Source organism: Herpailurus yagouaroundi, unplaced genomic scaffold (genome assembly GCF_014898765.1).
Source record: "Herpailurus yagouaroundi ecotype Mexico unplaced genomic scaffold, PumYag 139, whole genome shotgun sequence".
Lineage (NCBI taxonomy): Eukaryota > Metazoa > Chordata > Mammalia > Carnivora > Felidae > Herpailurus > Herpailurus yagouaroundi.
Window position 1 is genome coordinate 74,005,838 of NW_024412394.1, and position 18,948 is coordinate 74,024,785.

At 38.9% G+C, this 18,948-nt stretch overlaps 1 protein-coding gene across 3 annotated transcripts in view; it reads left to right on the top strand.

Moving 5' to 3' along the window:
* Nucleotides 1–227: 227 nt before the first annotated feature.
* Nucleotides 228–18,948, top strand: part of LOC121029952 (amine sulfotransferase-like) — a 21,309-nt gene continuing 2,588 nt past the window's right edge. For 2 of the 3 annotated variants that reach the window (XM_040474449.1, XM_040474450.1), the window contains exons 1-5: nt 228–357; nt 5,363–5,515; nt 11,119–11,327; nt 15,273–15,396; nt 16,369–16,463. In XM_040474449.1, coding sequence (XP_040330383.1) covers nt 318–357; nt 5,363–5,515; nt 11,119–11,327; nt 15,273–15,396; nt 16,369–16,463 — 621 coding nt within the window. In that variant the 5' untranslated portion in view covers nt 228–317. The remainder of the gene's footprint in view (nt 358–5,362; nt 5,516–11,118; nt 11,328–15,272; nt 15,397–16,368; nt 16,464–18,948) is intronic. The other variant, XM_040474451.1, reaches the window with a different exon arrangement.

Here is an 18,948-nt window from a genome sequence, read left to right on the forward strand (position 1 = left end):
GACAAGAAACAAATCCATCCTTGTTTTTAAATGTTACTCCAAAGCATACTTTGAACCCTGCCCAGGAGCACTGAATGCCAGTGAGCTAGCTGAAATATTTGACATTCACTTTTTTGTGTGGTAAAGTTATCAAGGCTGTTCACCAGTCTGTTAAATGATTTACCATCACTATCAGCCTAATCCCACTTCATGATTAAGCTGTTGATTCTGGGAGATCTGCTAATTGGCAAATCATTAAATCTCCTCATAGAAAACATAGTCTTGAGCTAAGTCTTTTTCAACCAGTGGCAGCACGATTATTCTTCCCATTGGCATTGATGTCAGAAGTTCAGTCTTCATTTCAAGAAGCTCTTATTGGTGAGTAGTTGCATTTTTGATCGAGGGTGAAAACCTTTTCCATTTTTTTTCTATGTTCTTTGGCTGATATAGTAATTAAGTTGAAATAAGACAGATTAACAGGAGAAAAAAACAAATGTAATTACCTACATATGGCAGCCCCATATAACAGGAAGAGTCAAATACAGTCCCACAACTGAGGTTTATATATTATCCTGAGCTAAAGAGAAGGGGCTGAAAGCATTGGGAATTCAAAGACAAAGACGATTGACAGGAACATGTGAAGAGCACATATTCTTTGTGTTTACTCAACCTCAACCATGTGATTGAGTCTTTATGATGTACAAAGTTATCTCTGGTATAAGTTTCCTTCCTGGTACAGGCCACCTGTGGAAATTCTTTTAGGCAGTTAAGGAAAAGTAAAAAGCTATTTGGGTCTGCTGGATCTGTATTGCTTCTGTCGCAAAAAAATCCACCTGCTAATGCAGTATATTTCTGGACACACACTCTGCTCCCCTTAACTTGTCTGAACTGTACTAATTATACAGTCTCAGGTGAGACTTCTTTCCTTCTTTTAAAAAAAATTTTTTTAAGTGTGTTTATTTTGAGAGACAGAGAGAGCAGAAGAGGGGCAGAGAAAGAGGGAAAGAGGGAAAGAGAGAATCCCAGGCAGGGGCTGGGCTGTCAGTGCAGAGCCCTGGGGGGGAGGGGCTTGAAACCACGAACCACGAGATCATGACGTGACCCGAAACCAAGACTGAAACCCTCAGGAGCCCCTCAGGTGATCTTTCTAAACACTGGGCTAGATAAATGTAAGATATCAGCTCATATATTTGAAGCAAAAATATTATGTAATTGTTTTGCATTGATTTTCAATCAACTTAGCTGTTTTGGTTCCAAAATATTTATATAGAGATTCAAGAACATTTTACACTAAAACAAAGATATAATGGACCATAACAGTAGTGTTTTATACTAGATTCTAATACACGGAGAATATAAGAGGGTAGAATGTATAAGTATGTATGATAGCAGAATACCAGATTCATTCTAGTTCATCTTCTTTTTTACCCCCTTTTTGGATCACACTAAGTTTTTTCATATGTTTTCAAATAGTTTACTTCCCTAGAAAAGGAGTCCATTGATGATATGTCCCCTTTTGTCTACTTATCTTGTTATTTTATTTCCTGTTAACACAGCCAATTCGAGGAAAAGGCATGTGTCCTATGTGTCCTATGGCCTTTTCCTTGAGCTCCCTCAGAAGCGATATCTTTTGGCCACAAAAGATATTTTTGGTCTGTTTTCCCCACTTTTAAAGGTATATTCACATCCTCGCTGCCACTTCCCAAGGATTTTAATTGCTACACCACTTCCTTTAGGTATGAACGTTTCTTGCTGTTTGGCCGCCGGTGCTAAAGGCAAATCCCTTACTTTCAGTGCATTGCCTGGTGCTCCTGAACATCAAAAATTAGATATTGACAGGTGTTCCAACTAACCTCAACTGACTGTGAATCACCTCCATTCTAATTATAATTCCACATCTATTGTACAAGAGCTTCAACTTTCTACCCTGGGTAATATTACATATGTCACACGCCAGGTTTTCTTCCCATCCAATTTGCAATCACGTTGGGCTCAGATGGGGGCATAAGCCTTCCCCTAAAGCCTACTCTACACATTTGGACCCTGAGGAACATATAAGCCCTTTGATATAGGGGACCCGTTGGATAGCCAGACCATGATCGATCTCTGACACAGATGCATTGTTTACAATGTCCCTGCCTAGGCTCCAGTATTATAAGATACCATTATTCTACTTTTATGAAAAGATGAAAGGGACCAATTTTCACTCCCCATCATTCCTGTATCTTTTACATAAGTTTTTCTAACTTTTTATCTCACTGTTAGAAGTCACTCTGTATTTTCCATATTCTTGTTAGTAATTCTCATTATTCCTCCATGTTAATTTACAAACCAGGCATATTAAAAAAAAAATTTTTTTTATGTGTATTTATTTTTGAGACAGAGAGAGACAGAGCATGAACGGGGGAGGGTCAGAGAGAGAGGGAGACACAGAATCTGAAACAGGCTCCAGGCTCTGAGCTGTCAGCACAGAGCCCGATGCGGGGCTCGAACTTAACGGACTGTGAGATCATGACCTGAGCCGAAGTCAGACGCCCAACCGACTGAGCCACCCAGGCGCCCCTGTATTTTTTTTTTTATCTTTGTGATTCTATGCTGGTTTAATGTTTTTTAAAACATAATTTATTGTCAAATTGGCTTCCATACAACACCCAGTGCTCATCCCAACAAGTGCCCTCCTCAATGTCCATCACCCAGTTTCCCCTCTCCCTCACCCCCATCAACCCTCAGTTTGTTCTCTGTATTTAAGAGTCTCTTGGGGTGCCTGGGTGGCTTAGTTGGTTAAGCAGCCGACTTTGGCTTGGGTCATGATTTCACGGTCCGTGAGTTTGAGCCCCGAGTCGGGCTCTGTGCTGATAGCTCAGAGCCTGGAGCCTGTTTCAGATTCTGTGTCTCCCTCTCTCTGACCCTCCCCCGTTCATGCTCTGTCTCTCTCTGTCTCAAAAATAAATAAACGTTAAAAAAAAATTAAAAAAAAAGAGCCTCTTATGGTCAGGCATATATATTTTAAAATGTTTTCTAAACACGACCTTCCTACTTTTACTAACAATGGATAATTCTTACCTGGTTGCTTCTTAGATTTTCATGATTTAATCTAATGAATCCTGTTAAGGCTTTAAAAATTTGTTGCCAGTTTGTGTGGCCACATTTTAATAGCATCATCATGAAGTCACGTTTGTACAAAACTTGTTTACTTGTTCTGATTGAGATCTTTGCCCTGGCAGTCCTTATATTGGTCCTTTTGACACCTAAGTACCACCTCTGATAGCAACAAAATCTTGTTTGCTTTATGAAAAGATCAAAATGTTACAGGCTTATTGTTATTGTTTTAATCCCAAGACGTGGAACTGGCCGCACTAAGGAGCCACTGCTTCTTTATAATGCAAGTTACTATTCCAGCCCAATGTGGGGATCGAGATGTAAATTATGTTCTTCATCTTGGACACTGCAGATGGCAAAGAGACTCTTTAAATATCTCCAGTGACCGAAAACTCATCTTTCCTGTCTTTCTCCATCCTTTGCTGTCTGGTCCCCCACTTTCTTTCTTGCCTATGAATTCATGTTGATGATTCCAAGTAATTTGGTTTTTTTCGTAAATCTCTTTTGTAAAGAGAGGCTACCAATCCTAGGTTTTCCAGTAACAGTGTGACTGTGAAAATATATTTAACAGTTGTTTATTTGGGGGCATCTGGGTGATTCAGTTGGTTAAGCATCAGACTTCAGCTCAGGTCATGACCTCACAGTTCCTGAGTTGAGCCCCGCATTGGCTCTGTGCGGACATATCATAGCCTGGAGCTTGCTTTGGATACTGTGTCTCCGTCTTTCTCTGCCCCTTCTGTGCTCGCGCTCTGTCTCTCTTTCTCTCTCTCTCCAAAATAAATAAACATTAACAAAATAAAAAACATGCTTACTTCCATTTTTCTATAATGACCCTTGGCTCTGGCTTTCTGGAATTGTTTTCAAGTTATGCAATTCTAAGCTCTTATTTTGTCAGCTACTGCTATGATCAACTATTTTGAGAACTAGGAATAGGACACTTCAGAATCACCTGGAAGTACCTCAAAGAAAACTGAAACCCAGAGTTCTCATATCAAAATGCGTTTTTCCATATAGTTAGTGACAGATAATAATGAAAGGCAAAATATGTACCTAAATGACGACTCACAAGTCTTGGTTTGTACTTTCTACACGTGATCCATTATTTAAATGTTTTCTTTCATGCTTTTCCTTCGTGCCATTGTCCATATTATCATTATGGACAATTTAATTGCTCACACGCAATGTCTCAGGCTTCCCGGAATAGACTCATGTCTGTGACCATTCATGCTGGTACTACCCCAATAACTTTAAAGATGTCACAAGTTAAAAAAAAGAAAAAAAAAGAAAGTTAAATTCAAAGGTACCAAGATTATTATAAACAGATAATGCCTACCGAGAAATTATATAAAAGAAATCTTTTATGAACCTACTAAGACCTAAGCAAGTGAATGTAGTTCATTTACAGGGGGAAAAAAAGGCCAGCTGATAAAGGACTATGTGGTTGGTCTGATAGCCAAGTGTTTTTGAAGCCCACTTAAATCCTATTTGTATATACATTTTCTATTTTTTTTTTTCAACGTTTATTTATTTTTGGGACAGAGAGAGACAGAGCATGAACGGGCGAGGGGCAGAGAGAGAGGGAGACACAGAATCGGAAACAGGCTCCAGGCTCTGAGCCATCAGCCCAGAGCCCGACGCGGGGCTCGAACTCACGGACTGTGAGATCGTGACCTGGTTGAAGTCGGACGCTTAACCGACTGCGCCACCCAGGCGCCCCTGTATATACATTTTCTGTTCAAATATACGTAAGATTTCTGATTAAGAGCATCAGTTTTTAGAAATATTACAATAATTACTCTTAAGCTACTTTCCCCATACCTACATGAATGGAGCACGCACAAATAAAACCAAGAGCTAGCCCATAAATAGAAGTCTCTTGGGCATTCCCCAAATTCCACACATCCAGAATCCAGGCGAATAGCTTTCAGAGCCAACAGGTTTTCAGTGTTTGTGTTTGTTTTTTAAAAAAAAAAATTTTTTTTTTCAACGTTTTTTATTTATTTTTGGGACAGAGAGAAACAGAGCATGAACGGGGGTGGGGGGGCAGAGAGAGAGGGAGACACAGAATCGGAAACAGGCTCCAGGCTCCAAGCCATCAGCCCAGAGCCTGACGCAGGGCTCGAACTCACAGACCGCGAGATCGTGACCTGGCTGAAGTCGGACGCTTAACCAACTGCGCCACCCAGGCGCCCCATGTTTGTGTTTGTTAAAAAGGAAAGATACAGAAGAGAAGACTATAACATTCTACTAAATTTCTCTCAAATAATTTATCTGTATTTTGCAGGCAACAGAAATATGGAAGATACAAACAAATTTTTAACCAAATTTAGAGGATGTTATTTTGCAAATACTCAACTTAATCTTGAAAATTTAGAAAATTTAGATGATTTTGAAATCAGAGATGATGATGTCTTCATAATCACATACCCCAAATCTGGTGAGTCCTGTATTCCAACAGCTAATATAATTAATAAAATGATATTTCTGTAATATGGGAGCACTGTTTTTTTAGGAGCATATTCTATTTGCATATATAGTCAATCTACTGGATATAAGTAATTTCTCATGTGGGCAAGGGAAATGGGCATAATGAAGAAGGAGAGAGATTGACGAAACCCTATCAAACACTGAGTTGCTGAAGTGGGCTGGGAAAGGACACAGGAATATTTGCCATTTAGGCAGCTTCTTGGGACATACTTGAAGCTGTATTTAATGACCAAGTACCTGAGAAAGAGGAAATTGAACTTACACTAATTATGATCATTCCCCAAATACTTTGGGTCTTATTTTTGATACCACTCATATATATGTGTAGAATATATACATACATTTTGTGTGTGTGGGCCTACACATACATCTATTTACATTCTCTAACTGTGTTTTATTTTTTTATTTTTATTTTTTGAAAAATAAGGATGTTTATTAAGGACATTTCTAGCCCACAGCTAGGGCTCATACTCAGCTCTATGAGCCACTGTCCGGCCTCATCCCCATTCAATGTGAATGACATTAGGGAGGCTGAGCCACAGGTATCCCATTGATCCCACAGTAGGGTGGTCCCTTCCATAGCCAGGTATAGATAGAAGATATACTGCTGAGAATGAAGAGGGAAATCACTGGATTAATAAGTTTCTCTACACCTTGCCTGGACCCTTTCATTCTCACCTTCAAAGACCATGGGTTGAAGGTGCCTAGTACCATGATGTGGGGTATTCTCTACCTGTGTTTTAATGGGATTGGGGGGAATGTTTTTTGCTGCTGTGTTGTATGAGTTCTCTATATGGTTTGATATTACCTATTATGAGAAATATGATTTCCAAATATTTTATTTCATTCAATATGCCTTTTCATTTTGTTTGGGCTCTTTGCTGTGCAGAAACTTTTCAGTCTGATATACTCCCACTTACTTATTTTGTTTTTGCTGCATTTGCTTTTGGTGTCATGTCCCAAAATATCATTGCCAGCATGAATTTTGGGGCACTACTGCCCTTGTTTTCTTATAGGAGTTTTGTTGTTTCAGGTCTTACATTCAGGGTTTAATCCATTTTGAGTTAACTTTGTGTATGGTTTAAGGGAGTGGTTCATATTCTTCTTTTGCCTATGCCAGTCCAGTTTTCCCAATACCATTTATTGAAGAGTCCACCTTATATTTTTTGCTCCTTTGTCAGAAATTAGTTGATTATACATGTTTAATTTGGGGCCCACTCTCTTGCTCTGCTGATCTATGCATCTGTTTTTATGCCAATACCATAATGTTTTGATTACTATAAATTTTTAATATTATTTGAAACTAATAAATGTGATGCCTTTAGCTCAGTTGTATTTTCTAAAGATTGCTTTGGCTACACAGGGTCTTATATGGTGCAAAAAAATTTTATGGTTATTTGTTTTATTTCTGTGAAAAATGTCATGATAATTTTGATAAAGGTTGCATTGAATCTGCTGACTGCTTTGTGTAGTATGGGATTTTAACAATATTAGTTCTTCCAACCCATGAACAGGAATGTCTTTCTATATATTTGTATTTTTTTTCAGTTCCTTCTATCAGTACTTTACAATATCCAATGTATAAGTCTTCTACTTCCATAGGTGAATTTATTCCTATATATTTTCTCCTTTTTGATGCTATCATAAATGGGATTGTTTTCTTAATTTCTCTTTCTGATAGTTTATTGTTAGCTTATAGAAATACAAGTTATATTTGTATGCTGATTCATATCTTGCAAGTTCACTGAATTTAAATGATTAGTTCTAACAGAATTTTTGGTGACATGTTTAGGGTTTTTGATATATAATATCATGTACAAATAAAGACACTTTTACTTTTTCCTCTGCAACTTAGATGCCTTTTGTCTCTCTTTCTTGTCTAAGTGCTCTGGCTAGGATTTCCAGTAAAACTAGTGAGAAGTGTCTGATCTTGGTCATTACTTTAGATGCCCTGGTTATGATCTTAGATGGAAAACTGAAATTCTTATTATTGAGAAAGATGTTAGTTATGATCTTGTCATAAATGGCATTCAATATATTGAGTTATGTTCCTTCTACATTTTGTTGAGAATTTTTATGATGAACAATATTCAATTCTGTTGAATTTTTTCTGTATTTATGGAGATGATAATATGGTTTTTATGCTTCATTTTTTAATGCATTATCAAACTATTCTATTTGTGGATGTTGAACCATCCTTGCATCCCTGGAATGAATTGTATTTGATCATGGTGTATGATCCTTTTAATGTGTTGTTGAATTCAGTTTGCTAATATTTTATTGGGGATTTTTTGCATCTATATTTATCAAGCTGATGGCCTGTGACATTCTTTTCTTCTAGTGTCTTTTCTGGTACTTAGCTGGGTAATGTTAGCCTTGTAAAATGAATTGGGAAGTGTCCCCACTTTTTTTATTTTTGGAAGAGTCTGTGAAGGATTGTTACTAATTCTTAAAATATTTGTTAGAAAAAAATGTTTTTAATATTTTTTTCCCCCAGAAAACACTGATTCTCTTGCTCTACCTCACTTTAACAGACATGTTCCTATCTCTGGCTCTTTGCACTCACAGAATCTTTTTCCCTTGATGCTCTTCTACCTGATATGTGCATGGTTTACTCCCTTCCTTTGGGTCCTTATTTTAAACTTATATTATCATTAAGGCATTCTGGATGGTCATATTTAAAAATGCAGCCTCACTCAAAATTCTCACACTCTTCTATGCTGCTTTATTTTCCCTCCATAATATAACACATATCACCTTATACTATACCATATATCTACATACTTAATTTGTTCATTCTTTACAAAGCCATCCTTAGGAAGCACATCATAGCATTTAGACAAGAACAAATAACCCAGAAGAACAGGAAAGACCTAAAAAACAATTTCATGTGTATAACAGAACTCAATATAAATTTAAGTAAGGTGCATTTATTAATGGGGAAAAGATAGTATATTTGGTCCCAGGAAATCTGTGTCACTATATGCAGGAAGTTCACCTGGAATCGAACAGCACATAAAAGAGTAAACTCTAAGTGTACTCAAGACACCAATATTAAAGGTAAAATTATACAACTATGTCTATTAAAAATATTGTAGAAAAATCATTGTAACTAAGGAGTGGTCAAGAGCTTCTACACAAATGTCCAAAGAAAAATATACAGGTAAAAGTTTGATAAATTCAGTTGCATCAAAATTAAGATTTTTGGGCTTTGCTTAACAGTGAGTTCCCTAGGCAAAGTTAATAGGGTCTGAAAGAGAGGAACTACTGGCAATGATTATAATTAAAAATAATTAATACCTAGAATATATTAGGTATATATACCGATCAACTGGAAGAGAACAGTGATCTACTTATAAAAAGAGCCAAAGAGATGAGCTGAAAATTTACCGAAGGAAACCACTCTCCACCAATACCAACAAAAAAACACAAAGCTGGTACACAATAGTCACTTGCTTTATATCTAGTACACTGACAGCAATTAGAAAGGTCAGAAACCCTGAATGCTGACAAGGAGTACACACACATCTGCATGCTTTAGCATGATACTGCTGGGAGAGTAGACTGAAGCAGCCATTCTCTGGGGAGCAGTCTGGCACTATCTGATCAACTGAAATACAGACATACCAGGCAATTTTGCTCCTGAGTATATGTCTCCAAGAATATCTCATATGGGTTCATAGGCAACATGAGTGAGGGTGTATGTGGCAGTGTTGTTTGGGGTGTGCTGTCCATTGGGGGAAATTAGACAGGTCAGTGCATGAATGCACACCCTGAAACACAGACAGCATCTGTTAGGTGCAATGGATCAGCAGTAGCATGTAAAGGAATGTTAAACCACAGCTCACAGTGACAAACAGTAAGAAATGACGTGCATGGATTAAAAATCAAGCACATACAACAATACATATTTCAAAAGAACATCTTCCAAGAAAGAATATACTTTAAACCCTAAAGTCTTCTTGTCTGTGGTGGAAGTAGGGGTAGGAATGGAAGCAGGAAATGTGAATATAAGGAATTAATAGACCTTGGAGTGCCTGCAGTGAATCAGTGATGTTAGTATAGCATGACTGCAGAAAATGATAAATATCAACTTACATTAACCTCTGACATCCAAAAAGGCAAGAAGGAGAAAGAAAGAAAGAAAGAAAGAAAGAAAGAAAGAAAGAAAGAAGAAGAAAGAATGGAAGAAAGAAAGAAAGGAGGGAAGGAAGGAAGGAAGGAAGGAAGGAAGAAAGAAAGAAAAGAGAAAACGAGAAAGATAGGTTGTGATAGGGGAGTGGATATGGAAGCAGAAGCAGGAGAGAGGACAAAGGAAAAATGCAGCCTATTTTGCCTGGGGAACACGTTCTTCCAGTCCTCATAGTCTTAAATTTCTGCAGACTTGTGACCCATTAAGGTCATGTTTGGTAATTCCTCGGCACCCCTGAAGCTGTGATACCTGATGCAGAAGCAGTACCTCTTATCTGGGAAAGGTTGGAGAATGTAAGAAACCCTTTTAGAGCTTCATAACAATGAATTTTCATTGTGTTCGAACATCAGCCGTGGTAACATGTAAGCACACATGATCTTGGTCTTCCCTGGGCAACACTGGAGGATTTATACCCATCATGCTCCAGAAAAGGTGCATACCACCTGACAGCAAGGGCATGTATTCTTAACAATGATCTTGCTTACCAGGTGCTGCTGCTTCACAGGCAGGGTGATAGGGTGGTGTCAGGAAGGAATTATAGGATGGGAATTGATGAGGGGCCAATGTACTTTCTCATTTAAGATGTTGATTTGAACCTTTCTGGGACATGTGACTTCTTGTTGGGGTAGGTTTTTGAAGCATTGCCTGTATATATGAGAAGCATGACCTTACAGAAGGTGTGTTTTACCTCTTAATATTCCCATATATGAAGCATGCAAAATGAAGTGGAAGGAATCTAGAGTAGGCAGTACACCCATGTATTCTGTGACATATGTCCACTCTAATTGGAATTGGGAGAAATAGTCATCCTTAGAATTTGTCACATCCCACTTACAGCAAAAGGTCTAATCTTTTCCTTCCTGTCTCCGTGTGGATCACAGGGCCTCCTTTAGGGATTTATAATGAACACTATTTCCCGAAGTGACATCATGGGCACAGTAAGAAACATAGGGAATGGGGGAAAGATGGAAAGTGACTCTATCAGTAAAATGCCAATTTTTTTTCTCTATATTAGCTAACGTCCTAGGAGTGGGGTTGGGGAAGGACATCTTGAGGCAGGCATAGAAGATAATTTAAAATTCCCATATATGAAGCAGAAGAAAGTACAGAAGACTCAAGAAAAATTTGTGGGACAAATGCCCATGGAGTTTCACATGTAGAATCTCCTTATAAGGAAAAGCAAAGGCAACGTATGTTTGTCTTTACCCACACTGCACCCTTTATATATTAAAAATTCCATTGAGACAAAATTACCTTTGTACATATTATAATAACAACCTCTGATTAAAAAACTGATGACACATCTATATACTTTTTGGATAAATTTTCACATCATTAAAACAAAATTATTTCTTTTACAGGTACTGTCTGGTTTCAGCAGATATTATGCTTGATTTATTTTGAAGAACATCGCAAAGGCATTGGGGATCTGGAAACAGTTGAACGCATCCCGTTTATTGAGTATGCCCCTCAAGAAGTGGATTTTGCTGAAAAGCCATCTCCTCGTCTCTTCGTTACCCACATCCCATTCTACTTGGCTCCCAGGGGGCTAAAGAACAAAAAAGCCAAAGTAGGAAAATAGACTATGGCTGCTGAAAGACACTGCTTTTTCACTATTTCATTTCTATTCATTACATTGATGCTGCACTCGTCCAGGTGTTAGCAAATGTGGTATTTGTCGTGCATTAATTTTCAACAGACTTTTGTGTTATTATCTTCCAGTATCTGATTTTATCTTTCACCCTTTGTTTTCTGATCACATATGGAACACAACCATTGGAAAATGAGACTATATAGGAGTGTATTTAATTTACTTCATAGAGTATATTATAATATCATATACATTATATATTATATACCCTCTCATTTGTTAGCTATATTACCATGTGTATATAAACTGCCAACAATTCCTTTTTCTTTTTTCTGTATGCTCTCCTCGCTTCCTTCTGACGCTTCCAACCTGTTTTGGCCGCTTTCTCTGTAAATGTACCGAGTTCATTGGAAATCTGAGGGAAGCTCAGAGAGAATCATTTGTATCTACTGAGTGATTTTTCTGTCTCTCCCAGTATCAGTCACCTCCACCCACTGATAATTTCAACTCTTGACTCATTTTCTCCCTCTCTACCTCCACTCCTCTGACTCGGGATTATTTCAAAGTTGATGTACATGGTCTCTGGCTGGCCAGATAGGAGTGAGGCCAACTGCACTCAAAGGATCAACATGAAGGAGGCACTTCCTGTCAGGGCCACACAAGTGTGGGATTGCCTCCTTCAGGTTGACCCGTCAGGCTCTGCACTGGCCTCCCAGACCCTAGCCCTGCCAGGCCTCTCCGGTTGATTTAAACTCCAGCCACTTTTCCTCCACCAACCTCAGTAACCCTCTTCTGCAACCCACGTGTTATGCACCTGCCTTTGTCTATGACTGTTTTTGCTTTCTAGTGTAATACATACTTACCTGTTTATTTATTGTCTATGTTTCTGGCCACAGTGTAAAACCCTTGAGACAGATGGAATTTGTAGTGCATAGAACCCTGTCCAGAAGGCATTAGAGTTGAATGAATGACAAAAGGGATCACCAGTAATTGCCCTAATGCGGATCTTTGCTTCAAGTACCTTATTATCTGAGTGCTGTCTCCTTTTCCTCCTGCTCTTTTCAGGTGTTCCGTGCAGTGATGTGTCAGCACATTCATTTCTCCAGCCCCCTCCCCACTCCTATTCCCCACACTCACTCTCATATATATGCGTGTCCTCAATTGCTCCTTGCCCACCAATGACTCTACATTTTAAATTCAAATCCTTTTTGTCTAAATTCTTTTGCTAATTCAACTGTTATGATTTGTTGCCAACCCTTAATTCTGCTGAAACACAATTGTTTTATATTAGTACCTATATTCATGAATCGTAGTGTGGTCAGAAAAAATCAAAACAGTTAAAAATTGTGTCTTTCTTTACATTTATGGCCACAATTCTCACACTTTACTTTTCAAAAATGTTTTGCTTCCCCCCCTTTCCATACTGACTTTTCATACTTTCTTTATCTTCTCAAACCTCAGCAGCATTCTGCTCCACCTATCCCAGTAAAAGACTCCAAGTAAACCATTAACAGTAGATGCCCTCCACATGCAAAACCTCCCCTCACTGCTGTCCCTCCTTAAGAGGAAAAGGTGGGATGTGTACACAGTTTTGTTCTTATTATATATCTGCCCCTCCATTCATGGTCTGGATCCCTTTTTGGATCTCTTTTGTCTGTACCACTGTTTCGCAAATGGGAGTCGGGCCAGGCCAACATCTGGGAATCATCAGCTCTCAGCTCTGCATATTCCCCACAGGATATTTAGCATATTTGAGGCATTTTTGGTTATGGTGGTGGTGCTGCTAGTTATAGCGGGTTGAGGCCTGGGATGCTGTTAAATGTCTCATGATGCTTACGGTAGTCCCAACCACAGACCGTTATCTGGGGGAAATGTCCATGGTGCCACTGTTGAGAAACTTGTTCTACTCTCAAAGACTTTCCTTAAGCAATATAATTTCCTTTTTTTCATTCATTACCAATTTCCTTATGCTGATTGGATCATTCTGTTTGGCCCATAATGAAGTTTTCATGTGGCATTTTTTAACAGTAAAATAAAACTTGTCTTGCGCCATTTCAATTTTCATTTTCTGCCTTTCATTTTCTGTTTGAGATAAGCTTCTTAAAAGCGTTTAGCCTCCTTCTCCGCGCTTTCACTGAATCCTGAATGCCAACGTCCCTTATTATTATAGTTTTGAAAAGGGGGGATCATTTCTTGATCAATTTACTTGGCCTATCACTGGCATCTGACATAGTTGATCACTTTCTACATCTTTAAACATTTTCTTTTCCTGCTGTTCCAGACACCACATTCATGGTATCATATTATCTCAGTGGACACTTAGAGGAGATTCTACCCAAAAACCTTTCCCTCTCTTCATATTTCATTTCAGCAGAGCTCTCATTTTGTTTGGACTTGTATCCTGTATATGCTTCTGGTCTGATGGTTAGAGTGGTAAAATTTGGTTGGTGCAAAAGCAGGGCTTGGTACCAGGCATCTTGCCATTAATTTTTAAGGCACAGGTAAGTGACAAGCTTATGAACAACAACACAAGCAAAGAAGAAGTTTCTTTCGTGTCCTCTGAAAGAAGGTTTCTTCATTATTTTAATTGACCATGGGGATGAAAAGTGGCAGCTGTGTGGGACATAAAGAAGGGTTAGCATGTCATAGTGGAAAAGTAGGAGACTCAGTCCATGACTACATCGAGATGATGAGTTAACCTAACCTGTTGCACTCTCGTCTTGGGCTTTGGCTTTTTGTGAGAAAAGTTGATGCTTTTACTATTTAGGAAATGTTATGCGAGATCTTTTCTAACTTACACGATTACATTTTGAGACACTGCTCCTTCCTCTTTACTGGCTTCTCCTTCTCTGTCCAACCTCTGAGAGCTGATGATTCCCAGATTTTCGGCCTGGCCTTCTCCTATTCTCCCTCTATAGTTAATCCCTCAGTTAGATTATCTAATCATGTAAGTTAAATACAATGTATGTATTGTTGATTTCTCCCTTTAATTCTAGATTGATGTATTTAATAACTCTATATCTATAGAGATGTCAAATATATTTCTATATAGGTATTATCCAAATATGGGCTCCAATACCAAAAGGAGTTTTGATTTTATCTTCAAACCACTCCTTTTCCCAGTTTCCTTATATATTTTGTTCTATTTATTATGTATAGAGAGAGCATGGTCAGGGGAGGGGCAGAGAGAGAGGGAGTCACAGAATCCAAAGCAGACTCCAGGCTTTAAGCTGTCAGCACAGAGCCTGATGCAGGGCTCAAACCCCTGGACCATGAGATCATACCTAAGCTGAAGTTGGACGCTTAACCCACTGAGCCACCCAGGCACCCCAATACTTTGTATTTTTAATGTGTTTGGGTTGCTTCACTGCTTTATGAAATTATGGCTTCTGATTGGTTACAATATACATTTTTAAAGTTAAATCTCATAGTCCTTCAATGCAAAAAATATTGAAGAAGTAACTACTACGGGTCAAGTACTTGTGCTTTATACTGTGAAGATATATAAGAATTATGTGAACCATGCACTGAAGGATGAGAGAAATACAATCTAAACTTTCACAGATGATTTGAAAATATCTTAGTAAGTTTTTCCTATTGCCATAATTGTACAGCTATGAGATATTTTCACATACGTTAGCTTGTTGAGGTAGGGACAGGAGAATATTGTTGGTTTCTGTCTAGGGGAGTAAGAAGAGGTACCATGTGAGGTGATTGATAGTCACCAATAATTAAGTCTCCCAATCATTAAGGGAGAGCCATTGCAGAGGAGAAATGCAAAATACAAAGAGGGCTGAATATATACAAGACATGATTAGAAACTGTAAAGTTAAGCTAACAGGCTTCATTCAGTTGGAGGGCATTAGGGTACAAATATGACATTATGAAAGCATCAGATATAACGAATACTTCCTTTCTTTCCAGGTTATTTACATATACAGAAACCCTAAGGATGTTATGTGCTCATTTTTTCACTTTTCAAAGAAACTGACAGCATCCGCTACAGATAACTTTGTGGAATTCATGAAACTATTTCTAGAAGGAGAAGGTAACTAAAATTTCATAAAATACTAAGTTTGGTGTCCTGTGGGGAGTTTTTAAGCTCTAGCAGAGAGAAAGAGTTTGCTTAAATAGAGTAGAATGGGGATCAGTAATCAACGTATCAAGCCAGTTGGTAGTGTTGTCTTAGGTGACCATGTCCAGCCATTGTACAAATATTGCTAACTCTCTCTCTTTCTCAACAGAATGTCAAGATTACAGTCATACCAACAGAGAATAATTACATCTAACCATGGAGAGATTATTTCACTAGCACACAGATTTCTGTCCTAGCTTAGTGAGAAGTAGCTCAGGGAGAGCGTACGTTTGGAGCTTTGCACTTCATATTTCAAGGGGCTCCTCCCAAGAGTCCTTTAAAAAATATTTCAGTAAATTTTTATTCATTGTTTAAGTAATTTCTACACCCAGAATGGGGCTCACAACTCTGAGGTCAAGAGTTGCATGTTCTATCCATTGAGCAAAACAGGTGCTCACCACATTCTTATCTGAGGAGCCAGTGCAGCTATTTGACCAGGAACAAAGCTTGCAGAAGTAAACGTGATGATCTGGAACAGACTTACGATTGTCTCCAAAGCATTGTGGCAGAGCTGAAGTGACTCTTCAGAGACCTCTCGTGCTCCTTGCAGAGTGGAAATACCTCCATGTGCCTTTGGGGATAGTGGGAGAAGTAAGGAGAGGATTCATTCCTCTTTTCCCTTTTCAGTTTTTCTAACCCCATGGCAAGATTATTTGCTATTTATATGAAATGCATTTTTAAGAGACTAATTTCTCCTTGACTGTTTGTTTCCTGGTGGAAGTTGGATGGTTCTCCCACAACCAGATGCTAGGGGAAATCTGGAATCTAGCAGCACACTTCCTTTTCCTCCTTTGTTACTTTGTTACTCCTGCATCTCCTAGGACTGTAGATTCTTCTCAATGTGTTCAACATATTTACTTAATGATGTATCTGTTCTCCCCACAGTGGTAGGAAGTCTTTGGTTTGACCACATCAAAGGTTGGTATGAGCACAAAAGCCTGTTCAACATTCAGTTCTTGATGTATGAGGAGATGAAGAAGGTGAGAAATGTGACATTACTGACTTCACTGACGCTGTAAGCCAGCCTGGCTGAATGAATTGATTGTTTATGCCCAGAACACCCAAAGGATGATATCAAATTTGAGAACCCAGATTGTGTACCAGGAGACATTTTTCCTGTATCACTTCTATGCTTTCTTTACCAGGTTTCCATTTAGAACTACCACTGGAGGTTTCTTTTCAAAATTTATCTGTGTGTCAATAGATGTCTGTTTATGTATGTTGGTGTGAATGATTTGATTATTTTGAGCCAGATTATTGGTTTCTCTTTTGTGAATTGTTATATCTATATCCCTCAATTTTTAATTATACTAATGTTGTAGATGTGTGTTCCTCACTTGCAGGTACATTTCTTGGGAACTTTAATCTTGTCTGTATTGTGTATGATTAAACCATGCAGGGAAAGTTAAATGAAAATACCTGTGTATGATTAGAAAGAATCAGCTCCCAGTACAGTCAACTATATGTGCCTGAAAAGAAAACTTTTATTGCTTACTGACTAAAACCCAGAGCCAGGCTACCCTGATGCTGGGTGTTTGGCTCACGCATGTCAAGAATATCCCAGGGTTTTCTGTGTTTCTTTTGTACCATATTTGGTGTGATGATGATGTTTCCCTCATGGTAGCAGGACAGTTGTAGCTCCAAAGTCATGTCCTCACATGATAGCTTACATGGCAGACAGAGTGTTAACGGGGAGAAAAGTGGCATTCTTGCCTTGCTTTGTTCCCACCTTTGCTCCAGGAGGAAACTCACTCTCAGAAACTTCTGTTTGACTTCCTCTTTCAGACCCAATACCCAAATTGGGCCATGTGACCACCCTAAACTATTCTCTTGTAGCAGACAGTGGGATTGCCACGAGGAATTTGGATTAATAATGATCATTATGGAATGTGGCTGGGCACTGCTGCCAGGACACCACCAGGATCTCTTAGCAGGAAAGAAGAGAAAGAGCTGAAAGGCCGGCGATCCTAAAGGCTGCCACCTGCTGAGTGTCACTAGCTTCTGTTACCCCTGCCATAGGGCATATACCAAATCTAGACTCTCTGGCTGAGTGCATATCACCTACGAAATAGAGATTCGAGTGTCTGGCTGGCCTTGTAATCTTCACAATATGGCCCTTCTTTTTTTCTTTTTATATGAAATGTATGGGCAAATTGGTTTCCATACAACACCCAGTGCTCATCCCAACAGGTGCCCTCTTCAATGCCCATCACCCACTTTCCCCTCCCTCCCACCCCCCATCAACCTTCAGTTTATTCTCAGTTTTTAAGAGTCTCTTATGGTTTGCCTCCCTCCCTCTCTGTAACTTTTTCCCCCCTTTCCCTCCCCCATGGTCTTCTGTTAAGTTTCTCAGGATCCACATAAGAGTGAAAACTTATGGTATCTGGCTTTCTCTGTATGACTTTTTTCACTTAGCGTAACACTCGCCAGTTCCATCCACGTTGCTACAAAAGGCCAGATTTCATTCTTTCTCATTGCCAAGTAGTATTCCATTGCATATATAAACCACATCTTCTTTATCCATTAGTCAGTTGATGGACACTTAGGCTCTTTCCATAATTTGGCTATTGTTGAAACTGCTGCTATAAACTTTGGGGTACATGTGCCCCTATGTATCAGCACTCCTGTATCCCTTGGGTAAATTCCTAGCAGTGCTATTGTTGGGTCATAGGGTAGATCTATTTTTAGTCTTTCGTGGAGCCTCCACACTGTTTTCCAGAGCGGCTGCACCGGTTTTCATTCCCACCAACAGTGCAAGAGGGTTCCCGTTTCTCCACATCCTCTCCAGCATCTATAGTCTCCTGATTTGTTCATTTTAGCCAGTCTGACTGGCATGAGGTGATATCTGAGTGTGGTTTTGATTTGTATTTCCCTGATGAGGAGTGGTATTGAGCATCTTTTCAAGTGCCTGTTGGCCATCTGGATGTCTTTAGAGAAGTGTCTATTCATGTCTTCTGCCCATTTCTTCACTGGATTGTTTTTCGGGTGTGGAGTTTGGTGAATTCTTTATAGATTCTGGATACTAGCCCTTTGTCTGATATGTCATTTGCAAATATCTTTTCCCATTCTGTCAGTTGCCTTTTAGTTTTGTTGATTGTCCTTCTATTGCTTACAGGCTCATCTCCCATCTTTCTCATCCCAGACCTGTTCCCATATAGCCCCAGAGAAACTCAAATTCTCATACTCCTGTGACCTGAGATCCCACACCTCCCATGCAACCACAATTTTGCAGATATTCTTTTTTTGATTTAAACACTGTATCTTCAGTTTGTCTGTCAAAAAAGTCCTGGTTTTGGTTTAATTCCCAGAACAAATTTCTCATCTTTGAGGAACTTTCTCTGAATTCTGTTACATAATTACTCTTTGCCAGTAAGTACTTGTACTGAATTCCCAGAACTGATTCCCTGTTGTGCCTCTGTTCACTTGCACCATCATTTAGGGCAGTATCTGACATATAGTAGCTAT